Source organism: Parasteatoda tepidariorum, chromosome 8 (genome assembly GCF_043381705.1).
Source record: "Parasteatoda tepidariorum isolate YZ-2023 chromosome 8, CAS_Ptep_4.0, whole genome shotgun sequence".
NCBI lineage: Eukaryota > Metazoa > Arthropoda > Arachnida > Araneae > Theridiidae > Parasteatoda > Parasteatoda tepidariorum.
The window spans coordinates 2088013-2101925 of NC_092211.1; the positions used below are offsets into that span (position 1 = coordinate 2088013).

At 29.2% G+C, this 13913-nt stretch overlaps 1 protein-coding gene across 1 annotated transcript in view; it reads left to right on the forward strand.

Moving 5' to 3' along the window:
• The window catches only part of LOC122270540 (FMRFamide-activated amiloride-sensitive sodium channel-like), a 119001-nt gene extending 106145 nt beyond the window's left edge, over positions 1-12856 (forward strand). Inside the window, exons 13-15 of the mRNA XM_071184480.1 lie at positions 4012-4070; positions 10571-10643; positions 12567-12856. Of these exons, the coding sequence (XP_071040581.1) occupies positions 4012-4070; positions 10571-10643; positions 12567-12734 (300 nt within the window). The 3' untranslated portion in view covers positions 12735-12856. The remainder of the gene's footprint in view (positions 1-4011; positions 4071-10570; positions 10644-12566) is intronic.
• The last annotated feature ends 1057 nt before the right edge of the window (positions 12857-13913 follow it).

Consider the following 13913-nt stretch of genomic DNA (forward strand, 5'->3'; position numbering starts at 1 on the left):
ACTTTCTCTGAATAAACATATATTTTTTTATACATATTTGGATTTTTAACCTTCAAAATATAGGGGATAGCCACAATCTGGGAAAGTTTGGTCAGGAGAGCGACCCGAAGTTCGGATCCCTTATTGTTAATTTCACTTTTTGCGTTTTCAGTCATATTTTCAAAACTAATTAAGCAATTCAAAAAAAATTGCACCCACTTATAAAACTCATTTACCCTGAGATAATTTCGTATAAAAATAATTTTTAACTATTATTTATCATTTTCTATCATGTAGTTTAATTGGAGATGAAAAAAATTTGGATTCTGAGGTATGAATTTTTTTATACCATATTAATCTACGTATTTTTCTATTGAAAAATCTAAAGTTTCAACTTTTTTTAATTCAGTAGAAGCTGAGAAATTTAAAATTAATTATTTTTAAAAAAATAATTTGGTGACAATGAAGAAATATTTAAATTGGGCAATTAATACTAAAATGTGGTTAACTTACAAGGAACTTGACTTACGGGCGGGTAGCATAAAATTTCATTCATATTTTTTTCGCTAGTAACCAATTGCTAATCCTCTTTTTTTTATTTATTTTTTTTATTCTAAAATGCGATGATGTCTCTTTTTTAGTCGTCTAAAATTTAAGTGGTAATTTAGTAAAGAAATTTGAATAAAACATTTTATTCAACGAATGACGAGTTTTATAAAAGCACGCTTCTGATAGAATATGCTTATACATAAGAATTTTGCTTACATTTTTATGTGATTATATTTAATTTTTCAGCCTCTTTTTTCAATAATTGATGCAATTTCAATTATATACATACGTATGCATAGATTTAGAATAATATCTTCATCAATTTCTTCAATATACACTTTATGATTATTGATACGAATACGTAGTTCACATTTTTAAGCATCTTAAAATTTTTCAACATCTTATATATCGTCTTAATCTTAAAATAAATTTTTAATCACCTGCGCGTGTTTCGCGTAACTGTTTTACCAACTATTTAATTAAATTTTATCATTTTTAAAAATCATATTCTTTACGATATCACGCATATTAATTTTTCATTAATGTACTAATAATTTTTTTTAATACTTTAATTTAGGTTTTCATTTAAATTAAAATTCCCTTTTAAATTATTGTCAAGTTTTGATTAAAAGAAAACTTGCCTGGAATAAATCTTGTTAATAAATTAAAAACATTCTGCTGTTTGAATTTATTTGATGCAAAACAGCTGACTATTTACCAAGTATACTATTTTTTCGAAAAATAGAGATAAATTGTTGATTTTTTTTTCTAGTGACGTCAACATAGACTATCTAAAATAGTGTTGATGTTTTATGTGTTACTACAAATAGTATAAATACACCGAACAAAAAAAGTTATCGAATATGTAGCCAAAATTTTTAAGCGTGTTAAAATATCTCAGTTTTTTTAAATGTCGTCCTAACATCTTAATTGTGAAATAAAATTTTTAATTACCTGGCCGTTTGTGATTCATTGAACTATCCAACTAATTATTTCTTCATATTTTTTACTTTTTCTTTATGCTACCACCTAGATGCTACAACCTGATAATATACTAAACTATTTTGTTTCATTTTTATTGGTACTTAGAGGTTTTCTATAAATTGTTACTCGCTGTAAGAAATTGATAAGTTTTCGCTAAGAAACTGAATCAAAAAGATAAAAACTTCATTGATATAAATATTATTTGATGATAGTAAAAATAGACATGTTTTGAGAATCGAATAACTAAAGTCACAAGTCATTCACACCTGACGAGTCTTGAGAATGGGTGCTTACATTTGAACGCTTGAAACATGTCAACTTTTATTTCCCTCTTCATATATTTTGAAACTAGTGAAATTTTTTTCATCAATTTAACTGTTTTACAATTGGGTCTTGATCATTGCTTTGATAAGGATTTTACGCTCGTTAAAATAAGCATATGCATTTTAATATTTTAACAGGATTCATGTGATCTTTAAAAATGCAAGAGAGCCGTAAGCATCCATATTGTAACTATAAAAGTTATCTTTAACTTTAAAATTGAAATTTTGCGATCAGATATTTTGAGTTACAGAAATTGAATATTTTATCTTTTAAGTTTTTGTGCCTCCATTTCAGTATCTTAAGAATTCTGTTTAAAAAGAGAGTATCATATCAGACATATTTATAAGAAAACAAAGAAATCATAGAAGCGGTATTTGGTGATGAATGAAGCTTATCGTAATTGAAGAGCATGTTGTGCGACAGTTTATGATGAATTTTCGAAAATAAGTTTTAAAATGTATCGAAATATCAGGATGCTATTTGCAAATCATCTTTATCCTTAGAAAGCCATGTAACCTAAATATCCGGCAGAATGAAGTGATATTTTAAACAATGACTCATACAATATGCAACATATTATTTCAATATGTTATTCTTAAACGTAGCATATTTCACTGTTTTTAAAATGCCACTTGACATTCAACAATTCCTCCGGTTATAGAAAAACGAAATATCGTAAATTATATAAAACCTTGTAAATGTGCATTAGAATTACTATATAATCTACATTTTATTTTTCAGGTACTTTTTTTCGTTTCCTCAAACTTTCTTGCCTAGAAGATTTGATTAAAACAGTAAAAGTGATTATCCCTAAAATTTTGTATTTAGTTATAAGAAATTATGCAAATTTGATTTCAATGTGAAATCCTAGTATAAATAAAGTAAAAGCAACATAAAAAACCCAAATAATGTCAGATTAAAAGTTCATGTATTCAAATTCTAGGAGCTTAGAAAATCATAAATAATTTATACATCTATTCAAATTTTCTTTTCAAAGGTGATAAAAAAAGAAAATAAATCCTTGCTTTTTGTACAGAAATCAGCTTAAAAGTTTTCTATTGCCTAGAAACTTCAAGATATTTTGTATTAACTATAATTAATTAAACCTCTTCAAGCAATCACAGAACATTATTTCAATTTTTTTTACAATCAGAACTTGGCTTCGCAACGGTGTAAAATTAAGTATTCCTCATTTGAATTAGTTTATGCGTAATTTTAAAATATTCATTTGCGGAGCCAACTTCTGTTGGCTATCACCAAATCACCAAATATATAAATCTGCAACCCAATTTACGACCAGTTTTTTTTTTCGAAATTTTGTCTATCCTCCCCCAATTACAAGGTTCAGGATTCCAGATATTTAAAAAAATATCTATGTTTATTCAGAGAAAGCACGTTTTTGTGTCTAATTTCATAACTTAATTAATAGTTAGCACTAATTGATTAGCGTATTTAAGGTCACCCCCAGAAACCATTAAGATTGACACTTAGTTCGTGAAAATCCGATCATTAGAGCGAAAGTTATTTAGGGTAATATCTTTTTTTCTTTGCCGATTTTACAATCTTATTTGTTAGGAAGAGGATAATTTAAGTTTCAAAATCTGGTACAAAATTTTATTCCTTAAACTATATATATACATATATACGTACAAAGTATACATATACATATATATACGTACTCTCAAAATCCAAAGTCTGAGGGTTTGCTCTATGCACAGTTTAAGCTATTATATGATTTTTTTAAATTCTTTATTTTTGAATTCTATATATTAAGCAGTACACAGTTAAAATGTATGTTTCAACATCACATTCAGAAATAGCGGTTCTGCCTCGAACCTAAAAAAAGTTGCTGCAGTTTTAATAAGATATTGAACTGAACCATAATTCTACCCTAGTTGAATCATGATATTGTGTACTCACGTCAAAAAAAATACGACAATCTGGTTCAATTCAGCAAACAATTTGTATGATAATATAATTTAGCGCTTTCTAATGACATCGTAAGCATTGAGAATAGTTTACTGAGGTCAGAGTGAGTGTAGCAGAATAGTTTACAATGCTCAGAAGCATTAAACTCTTTTTATATTTATCCAAATTTTATTAATTTTTTCTGACTTTCAACTTTTTAATGGAATTTTTATTGATGGTAATTCATTTATATATTTTTTTTTTCAGGGCCAATGTAATAAACATTCGAAAGATAACAAGCAGAAGAACAACAAATCAAACTTAATGTAAGACAGATCAGAAATGTAATATTTAGTGTTTAAAATTAAGAAAATTGTCATGTTTTGGGAATTTTTCTAGGACCTGACTACAAAGGAAAGATTGAGTAGAGAGATTTTTTTCAGGAATATTTAATAGTTGTATTAAAAAGTTTTCTTATGGTCGGGTGGATATTCGCCAACTGGTACATTTTCTAACCATGACTTCATCACAAACTGCCGATATTTGATAACAGAATTTGATTCAGAATTGAGTCACTATGCTTACGTGACACTTTCATTCGAAGAATTTAAAAAACCACAGGATCTTAAAATGAATAATTTCCTAAAGAATAATTTCCCCGAATATATAAATAGTTTAAAACTATTAATAGCACTTAAAAACGTGAATAATGTCGTTGAAGACAAACTTATAAAAAATGATGATTTTTCTTTTTTCAATCTCCAACCAGAACATTCTTGAAATCCGCATTTTATTAATTCGGATGACGTAGTCATTGTTTATGATATATTACATCTTTTTATTATATACTAACTAAATACCAGCTTTTCGAAGTTGGTTAAAAAGGTTAATAATTAATATATCGTTGTTTATCAATCGCTGTTTGAAGCACAAAGTGAAAAACGATAGAAAGAACTTTTATGTAAAAAAATCGATCTCAGTTGATATATATGCATATTTAACCTAACTTTTTAAACTAACATTTATAATTAAATTTGATACTAATGCTGAATACACCTTCAGAATAACTAATTCAAGAAAAAACTTACTTCTTTCAAATAGCGTGATATTGGATTTTAAAAACGCGAAAAAAAATTTGCGATATCGAATTTTTAAAACGCGTAAATGCGAATAGAAATATTAAATTTTAAAAACGCGTGAATACGAATCACTGCATTGGGTTTTGAACTTGCGTGAATGTGGATTGTGATATTAGGTTTTAAAAACGTGTAAATATAAATCACGATATTGGACTTTTAAACCACGTGAGTATGACTTGCAATGTACGATTTTTAAATCGTGTGAATAAGAATCGCAATATTATGAGATTCCGGAGCAATTCCAAACAATTCAAAATAGCTTAAATCCGCCAAACCAAAAGAATCAAATTGGCGGAAGAATCACAAAATACGCAATTCTTCAAATAAGAATGTAAGTAAACGTCTCGTCAACGGTTTAAATTCGATTATAAGAAAAAATAAATTCGATTTAAAGAAAGCTTCAAAATTTTGTCGGATTATAAGTTTTTCATACGCGTACCAATCGTCTTGAAATACGCGGAATTTTACGATATTCGCGCAAAAATCGCATGCCCCACTTCTAGTTTTCAGACCCAGGAGAAAGATACGAGAAACCCGGAGTTTAGAGGTAGGGGAGTGTCGGGTACCCCCTCCTACTGTCAATTTCATATGTATAGAATATTTCTTCAAGCCAATGGGCCATCGGACATTAATTGTTATATTAAAAGAATATTATTTTCAAAGTTTCAAGTATTTATTGTTGTTGTTGTTGTTAATTTACGTCGCACTAGAGCTGCACAATGGGCTATTGGCGACGGTTTGGGAAACATCCCGGAGAATGATCCGAAGACATGCCATTACAATTTTGATCCTCTGCGGAGGGGATGGCACCCCCGCTTCGGTAGCCCGACGACCTGCGCGCGAAGTCGAGCACTTTACGGTAGCACAGTTTAACGAGGACCAATACCGCACACCCTCGTTCCCTACGCAGACTGATCTAAGTGGTCACCCACCCGCACACTGACCGCAGCCAGTGATGCTTGACTTCGGTGATCTGCTGGGAACCGTGTCTTAACGATCAATCCACTGCGGGGGACTTCAACTATTTATGCAGCTGGTAACATGGTGAACAATAGTTTTGAAAATATGTTGAATTCAGTAGTCATGAAATTAAGAAAAATTGGTTGAATGTTTCGATTAAACTTCATTTTAATACTAAAAAAATAATTTTTTCCATTTATGCAGCATTAAAGTATGTAGTCTTAAGTTTAATTTGCACAAAGAAAGAAGTTTATGTGTGAAAAATTGTTCGAGTAATTACAAATTTACAAAAAAATTGGATTTCGGGTAGCCCCGCTCACATGAATGTCGGNTCAGCTTGAAAATGTACTATTGCCTTGAAACTTCGAGATATTTTATATTAACTATAATTAATTAAACATCTCCAAGCAATCACAGAACATTATTTCAATTTTTTTACAGTCAGAACTTGCCTTAGCAACGGTGTAAATTAAGTATTCCTCATTTGAATTAGTCTATGCGTTATTTCAAAATATTCATTTGCGGAGGTAACTTTTTTTGGCTGTTTTCTGGATTATCACCAAATATATCAATCTTTATTGCGACCCAATTTAGGACCTGTTTTTTTTTTCCGAAATTTTGTCTGTCCCCAATTACAAGGCTCAGGATTCCAATTATTTAAAAAAAAATATGTTTATTCAGAGAAAGCACGCTTTTGTGTCTGATTTCATAACTTAATTAATAATTAGTACTAATTGATTAGCGTATTTAAGGTCACCCCCTGAAACCATTAAGATTGACATTCAGTTCGTGAAAATCCGATGATTAGAACGAAAGTTATTTAGGGGGATATCTTTTTTTTGCCGACTGTACAATCTTATTTGTTAGGTAAAAGATAATTTAAGTTTCAAAATCTGAAGCAAAATTTTTATTCCTCAAAGTATATATATGTGTACAGTTTTCGCTATTATATGATTTTTTTAATTCTTTTGAATTGAATTCTATATATTATAAGCAGTACACACTTGAAATGCATGTTTCAACATCACATTCAGAAATATCGGTTCTGCCTCGAACTTAAAAGTTGCTGCAGTTTTAATGAGGGGTTGAACTGAACCATATTTCTACTCCAGTTGAAACATGATATTGTGTACTCACGTCAAAAAAATACAACAATCTCGTTCAATTCAACAAATGATTTGTGTAATAATATGATTTAACGCATTCCAATGACGTAGTAAACATTTATAATAGTTTACTGAGGTCAGAGTGAGTGTAGCAGAATAGTTTACAATGCTCAGAAGCATTAAACTCTTTTTATATTTATCCAAATTTTATTCATTTTTTTCTGACTTTCAACTTTTAAATGGAATTTTTATTGATGGTAATTCATTTATATATTTTTTTTCAGGGTCAATGTAATAAACATTTGAAAAATAACAGGCAGAAGAACAACAAATCAAACTTAATGTAAGACAGATCAGAAATGTATTATTTAGTGTTTAAAATTAAGAAAATTGTCGTGTTTTGGGAATTTTTCTAGGACCTAACTACAAAGGAAAGATTGAGTAGAGAGATTTTTTTAGGAATATTTAATAGTTGTATTAAAAAGTTTTTTTTATGTCCGGGTGGATATTCGCCAACTAGTAAATTTTCTAACCATGACTTAATCACAAACTGCCGTTATTTGATAACAGAATTTGATTCAGAATTGAGTCACTATGCTTACGTGACACTTTCATTCATATATTGAAACGAAGAATTTAAAAAATCACGGGAAATGAAATGAATAATTTCCTAAAGAATAATTACCCCGAATACATAAATAGTTTAAAACTATTAATAGCGCTAAAAATCCGAATAATGTCGTTGAACTTATAAAAATGAGAATTTTTCTTTTTACTATCTCCAACCAAAACATTCTTGAAATCAGCATTTTATTAATTCGGATGACGTCTTCATCGTTTATGATATATATTACATCTTTTTATTATATACTAACTAAATACCAGCTTTTCGAAGTTGGTTAAAAAGGTTAATAATTAATCTATCGTTGTTTATCAACATTCAGGGGCAATTGAAGCACAAAGTGAAAAACGATTAAAAAAAATTATGTGAAAAAATCAATTTCAACTTATATACCATGCATATTTAACCTAACTTTTTAAACAAAATTTATAATTAAATTAGATACTAATGCTGAATACACCTTCAGAATAACTAATTCAAGAAAAAACTTACTTACTTCAAATAGCGCGATATTGGATTTTAAAAACGCGAAAAAAAGTTTGCGATATCGAATTTTTAAATCGCGTAAATACGAATAGAAATATTAGATTTTAAAAACGCGTGAATACGAATCACGACATTGGATTTTAAACTTGCCTGAATGCGGATTGTAATATTAGGTTTTTAAAATGAGTAAATATAAATCACGATATTGGACTTTTAATGTACGATTTTTAAAATCGTGTGAATAGCAATATTATGAGATACCGAGGCAATTCCGAACAATTCAAAATGGCTTAAATCTGCCAAACCAAAATAATCAAATTGGCGGACGAATCACAAAATACGTAATTCTTCACATAAAAATGTAAGTAAATGTCTCGTCAGCAGGATTTAAAGAAAGCTTTAAAATTTTGTCGGATTATAATTTTTTGATACGCGAACCAATCGTCTCGAAATACGCGGAATTCTACAATATTCGTGCAAAAATCGCTTGCCCCACTTCTAGTTTTCAGACCCAGGAGAAAGATTCGAAAAACTCGAAGTTCCGAGGTACCTGCGGAATACAATCATCCCTGAACAATACGAAATTTTGCGAAAAAAATTTCAACAGGAAAACAACAATTGTGCATACGACTCATACCGACACAATTAATAAAGCTAAAATAAATTCTTCCGTGCTTATTGACCAAATTATTCTTAAGTGAGACAAGTTTTTAATAGTTCATCTAAATAATAAATAAATACGTTATCATTTGTCATGTTTCTAGAGGCCAAACTCATTATAGCCAATATTTACCACTATCAAGAGTTTTCTCCATTATAGCCAATATTTACCACCATCAGGAGTTTTGTCTTTTCCTTTTTTCTTCTTCCTCTTGAATTTTTGAGGAAACATATCTTTTCACGTCATCCATAGTATGACTGCACAGTTTTCATACTCATACATTTAGTAGGTACTTTGGTACCTACTAAAATGAGACTGCACAGTCTCATTTAAGTAGGTACCAAATGAAGTAGTACCTATACTAGCATATTTGACACCTATTTAAAATTTACCAATTACCAAACTACTACAGCTGAATATTACCAAAGTTAAATATCATTGGCGAAAATAATGGTGTGATGATACTTTTTACGTTTCACCCAAAAGAATTAGTATCACCTTTCTATTAAATTTCCTCTTTAGTGTATAGTTTATTTTTTTAATTCAATAAGTACTACTTATTATAAAAATTAATTAATTATCATTAAGGTCGAAAATATTATAGCAAATTTTTCTTTCTCCTAAATGAATTAGTAACATTTCTCCTTGGATGGTGCTTTTTAGTGCATAGCTTCTTTTTAATGGGAACATATTATCAAAATTAATTAAGCAATGTTATCGCCAATAATAATTTAGTGGTTTTTATCCCTAAATAAATATGATTTATTAATTTTCCTATTTAGTACAACCTTAATTTTAATTGTAATTCGAGTCTATTTCCAAGCTTAATTAATCACTATTGGCATCGTTAAAGTAAGAATTTTTTTCTTGCTTCCCTTTGAATAAGTACATTTTTTCCATCAGTTTTGCCTTTTAGTATAAAGCTCTTTGTTTTGTTTCAAATATCGTTGATTTTAAATTATTTAGTATTATCTAAGCATGATTTAAAATCATTATTATAGCAATAATTATTCATACCAACAGTTTATGTGACTTAACAAATTCTTCAATTTATTACAATAGATTTATGATTTTAATTTATGATTAAATTATTTATGATTAAAATTAATTAATTTTTTATGATTAAAAGGAAGGAATTTTCAAATCGTTGTGTTATTTTACAAATCTAAGGTGTAAGGAAATTCTACTTTTTATTGGTATCCAAGAACTTTTTGGAGTCTTTAAACTTCGGAGAATTTTTTTGAGTCTACCTGCAAATTACAGTCGATGCGCTAAGAAGAATAACGCTAATGAAGAAAAAAAATGTTTATAACCTCATATGAAACTCATATTCATAAGAGTGTTAAGAATGTCGACATCATTTTCATTTATGACCCAATTGTTTTTATTTTTTAGAAAGAAAGGATTTGAGGAATTTGTTTTGCAAAGTTTTATGATTTCTTACAGAGAAATATTTGCTTTTACCTTATTATCAACTTTTACAGGGAATTTCTGCTATATTTTTATTTCCTTAAAATATTAAGAGTCACGCTTTTTTAATATTTTGCTACGCTTTCGTTTTCGGTTATTAAAAAAATAAAAAAGCAGTTTTTTTTAATCAAAAATGGTTTAAAAAAATTTTATAACCCAAAAACAACATTTCTTGACATGACATTTTTTTCGCATAATGTTAAATATTACATTTTTTAATCTAAAATTATTATAATTGTGAGTTTTCTTTTTGTAGTTAACATTAAAAGTGGTTTGCGTCCAAAATAACTTAATGTTTTCTAACCCATCGACCTCAATTTTTTTCTCATATTGTTTAACTTTATATTTTTTTTACAAAAAACTAATGAGTCTTTTTTTTCAGTCATAATATAACTGTGATTATTAATTTGAATGATATGCCGACTACAACATATTCTTATAGACCGAAATTTGAGGTAAATATTTTTATTGATAACTCTAACTAATATTTTACTATATATGAGGCGTATCCAGAAAGTAAGTTTCCCTAATTCATAAAAAAAAAGAACTCGCACTTTCAGGAACATATTTGTTAGCAACAAGTACAGCAATGTTTCAGCTATTTTTCAGCATAATCACCACCAGAATTGAGACACTTGTCGAATCGTGGGATCAACTTTTGTATCCCTATGTCGTAGTACTCTGCCGCCTGTGAATGGAACCAGCGTGTGGCAGACGTCTTCAACTTTTTGTCGTTGCCAAAATGCTTACCGAAGGACAAGAATTTCTTGAGGTGCAAGAAAACGTGAAAATCGCAGGGGGCAATATCAGGGCTGTAGGGTGAATGATCAAACAACTCCCAGTCAAATCCGTCAAAACAGCTGCTGTGTGTCGTGCCGAATGTGGACAAGCATTGTCATGGAGGAGCGCAACACCTTCAGTAAACATTCCACGACTCTTGTTTTGAATGGCACGTCATAATTTCCACAATGTTTCACAGTAACGGTAGACGTCTGCCACACGTTGGTTCCATTCACAGGCAGCAGAGTACTACGACATAGGGATACAAAAGTTGATCCCACGATTCGACAAGTGTCTCAATTCTGGTGGTGACCATGTTGAAAAATAGCTGAAACATTATTCTACTTGCTGCCAATAAATATGTTCCTGAAAGTGTGAGATCTTTTTTTTAAAAAAATCGGGAAACTTACTTTCTGGGTGACCCTCGTATATATATATTTAATTTCTCTTAATTTCACTCATACTTTATATTGCGTTAAATTATGTAATAAACTTAATTGTGTACCAAAATAAACTCAAATTTTGTATAAAACTTACATTCTTAAAAATTATGTATAATAAAATATGAAACATACTAAAATGGTATGGAATAAAATTTTACCCTTTATTTCAAAATTTAAATTCTGGTGTCTTAAAATGCTGAGTTATTTCTTAAAATGCTGAGTTATTATTTTCGATTACCATTGTGTTTAAAAAAAACTATAGCATTGCAAGGTTCAAAGCCAATATGGTCATTTGGTGCAAGAAAAAATTAAATTATCTGTCAAAAGATAAACAAAACCTTTTTCTCAGCAGATACGGATTTCTTGCTTCTAAACTTTAGGGGTTATCTTCCATCTGGGAAATATAGTCCCGATAGTGTCGTTATAGGAGCGGTTGATACTTTGCTGCTGAAATCTACTTTTAGGCAATTTCGCCACATCTCGAAAAATTTCCAGCAAATTGAAGCAGTTTTGCACAGATTTATGAAATTCATTTATCTATAGTTAATTCGACACAAGATTAATTTTAAATAATCATTTATTATCTTTTATTATTATATTCAATAACAGTAGAAGCATTTTTGTACTGTAAGATATAAAAGTATTTACATCAGTTTAAAGAAAGCAAATTTATACGGCAAAATACAAAATTTGAGCTAAATTAGTCAACTGGATCCAAAGAAATGAAATTTCAAAAAAATCGTCATTTTGAAATTCGTATTCTAAAGAACTATTCGATTAATTTCTCTCACATTTTGTATTGTATTAAATTTTGTACTAAACTTAATTATATACTAAAATAAACTCAAATTTCGTATAAAGCTTACATTATTTAAAATTATGTCTAATAAAATATAAAACTTACTAAAATGGTATAGAATGAAATTTTACCATTTATTTCAAAATATATATTCTGGTGTCTTAAAATGATGAGTATTTATTTTTCTTTATTACTATTGTGTTTTAAAAAAACTATAAAATTCCAAACATAAAAGCCAATTCGGTCATTTGGTGTGAGAAAAAATTCTCTGTCAAAAGGTAAACACGTAAGTTTTAGACCAGTTCTACCTAAAAGACTCAGCGTATGAAAAGTATATATTTCTATGTATTTTTTAGAGTGTGGAGTTATGGAGTAACATAGGAGGCTACATAGGAATATGGCTTGGAATATCTTTAATCGCTTTGTGCGATTTTTTCGATACAGTGATTGGTATCCTTCTTCATCTTTGTCAGAAGCTTCATGTCAGAGCTAAAACATTTCTATTACGAATTTTTAAACGTTAAATTCTCATCGTATAAATAATTACAAACTGAATAATCTATACTGTATAAAAAAAATATATATATTAAATGAATGCTTGAATAGCTTTTGTGACAGTAAATAAAATTTGTTTCAGACTTTAGAATGGGTTTTGTTTTCTTGCTCAAAATAAAAATCGGACCAACCTGAACAATTTTCGATCTAATAATCGGATCTTCACGTTCTAGGGCTTTGAGGGGATGACTTCAAATATTCTAATTAATTTATTCAAATGATATTTTAAGCTACGAAATCAATCAAACGAAAGTACAAAAACGTACTTTCTCTTAATGAACCTACATTTTTTGACGAAACATGAACCCCATATTTTAGTCAGGAGAGCAGTTCAAAAATTGGGCCCCTTAATGTTAATTTTATCTTTTGTGTACTTCTCCATGTCTCAAGAACTTTTCAAAAGGAACTGAAAAATGTTTTGTCACAATTTAAAAATTCATTTTGCCAATAATCCCATGCAAAATATAACTTTGAGAAAAAACTATTTTTTATTATTTTATTTAAAAATGGAAGGAAAAATTTTAAATTGTAAAGTATATAATTTTTTTAATAATTTCAAAGAATATAATTTTAATAAAATCAAATTTCGAAAAAGTAGTATTTCTAACATTTAATATCATAGCAACTATTCGACTATCAAAAAGTCCTCCACGAAGGCAAATTTCTCCCAATACCTGATCCAGGAGCTCCCTTGTCATCTGGATTGCGTTCAAAATAACAAGGCTACGGAGTTGAACATTGGTTGTCGTAAACCAAAAATATTGGGATGGCTGTTAACAACTACGGTTATAAAATAAAATCATGCACAGGAGATATATTTCTCCCCAGTCTTTCTGTAATATCGCGGGGAAAAACCACCTTCCCGCAGGCCTATTACACGACCACGTTCAAAATCAGTGAACTGTTAATAATGGCTTCTTCGTTTTCTTAAAAGGCATTCTTGACTAACAGCAACTCACTCTGTCAAAATTTAACGCCAAAATAACGCTTACGAACTGTAAAACACGTACTTAATGCAACCCTTATTGGCAAGTTCACAATGATGCTAAACTTATGCGCCAATTGCGCAATTTGAGTAGATATCATCTTTCAGTTGGAGAAACAAGCCTTCTAAATTTAGTTTATCTAACACATTTCCATCTTGGTGT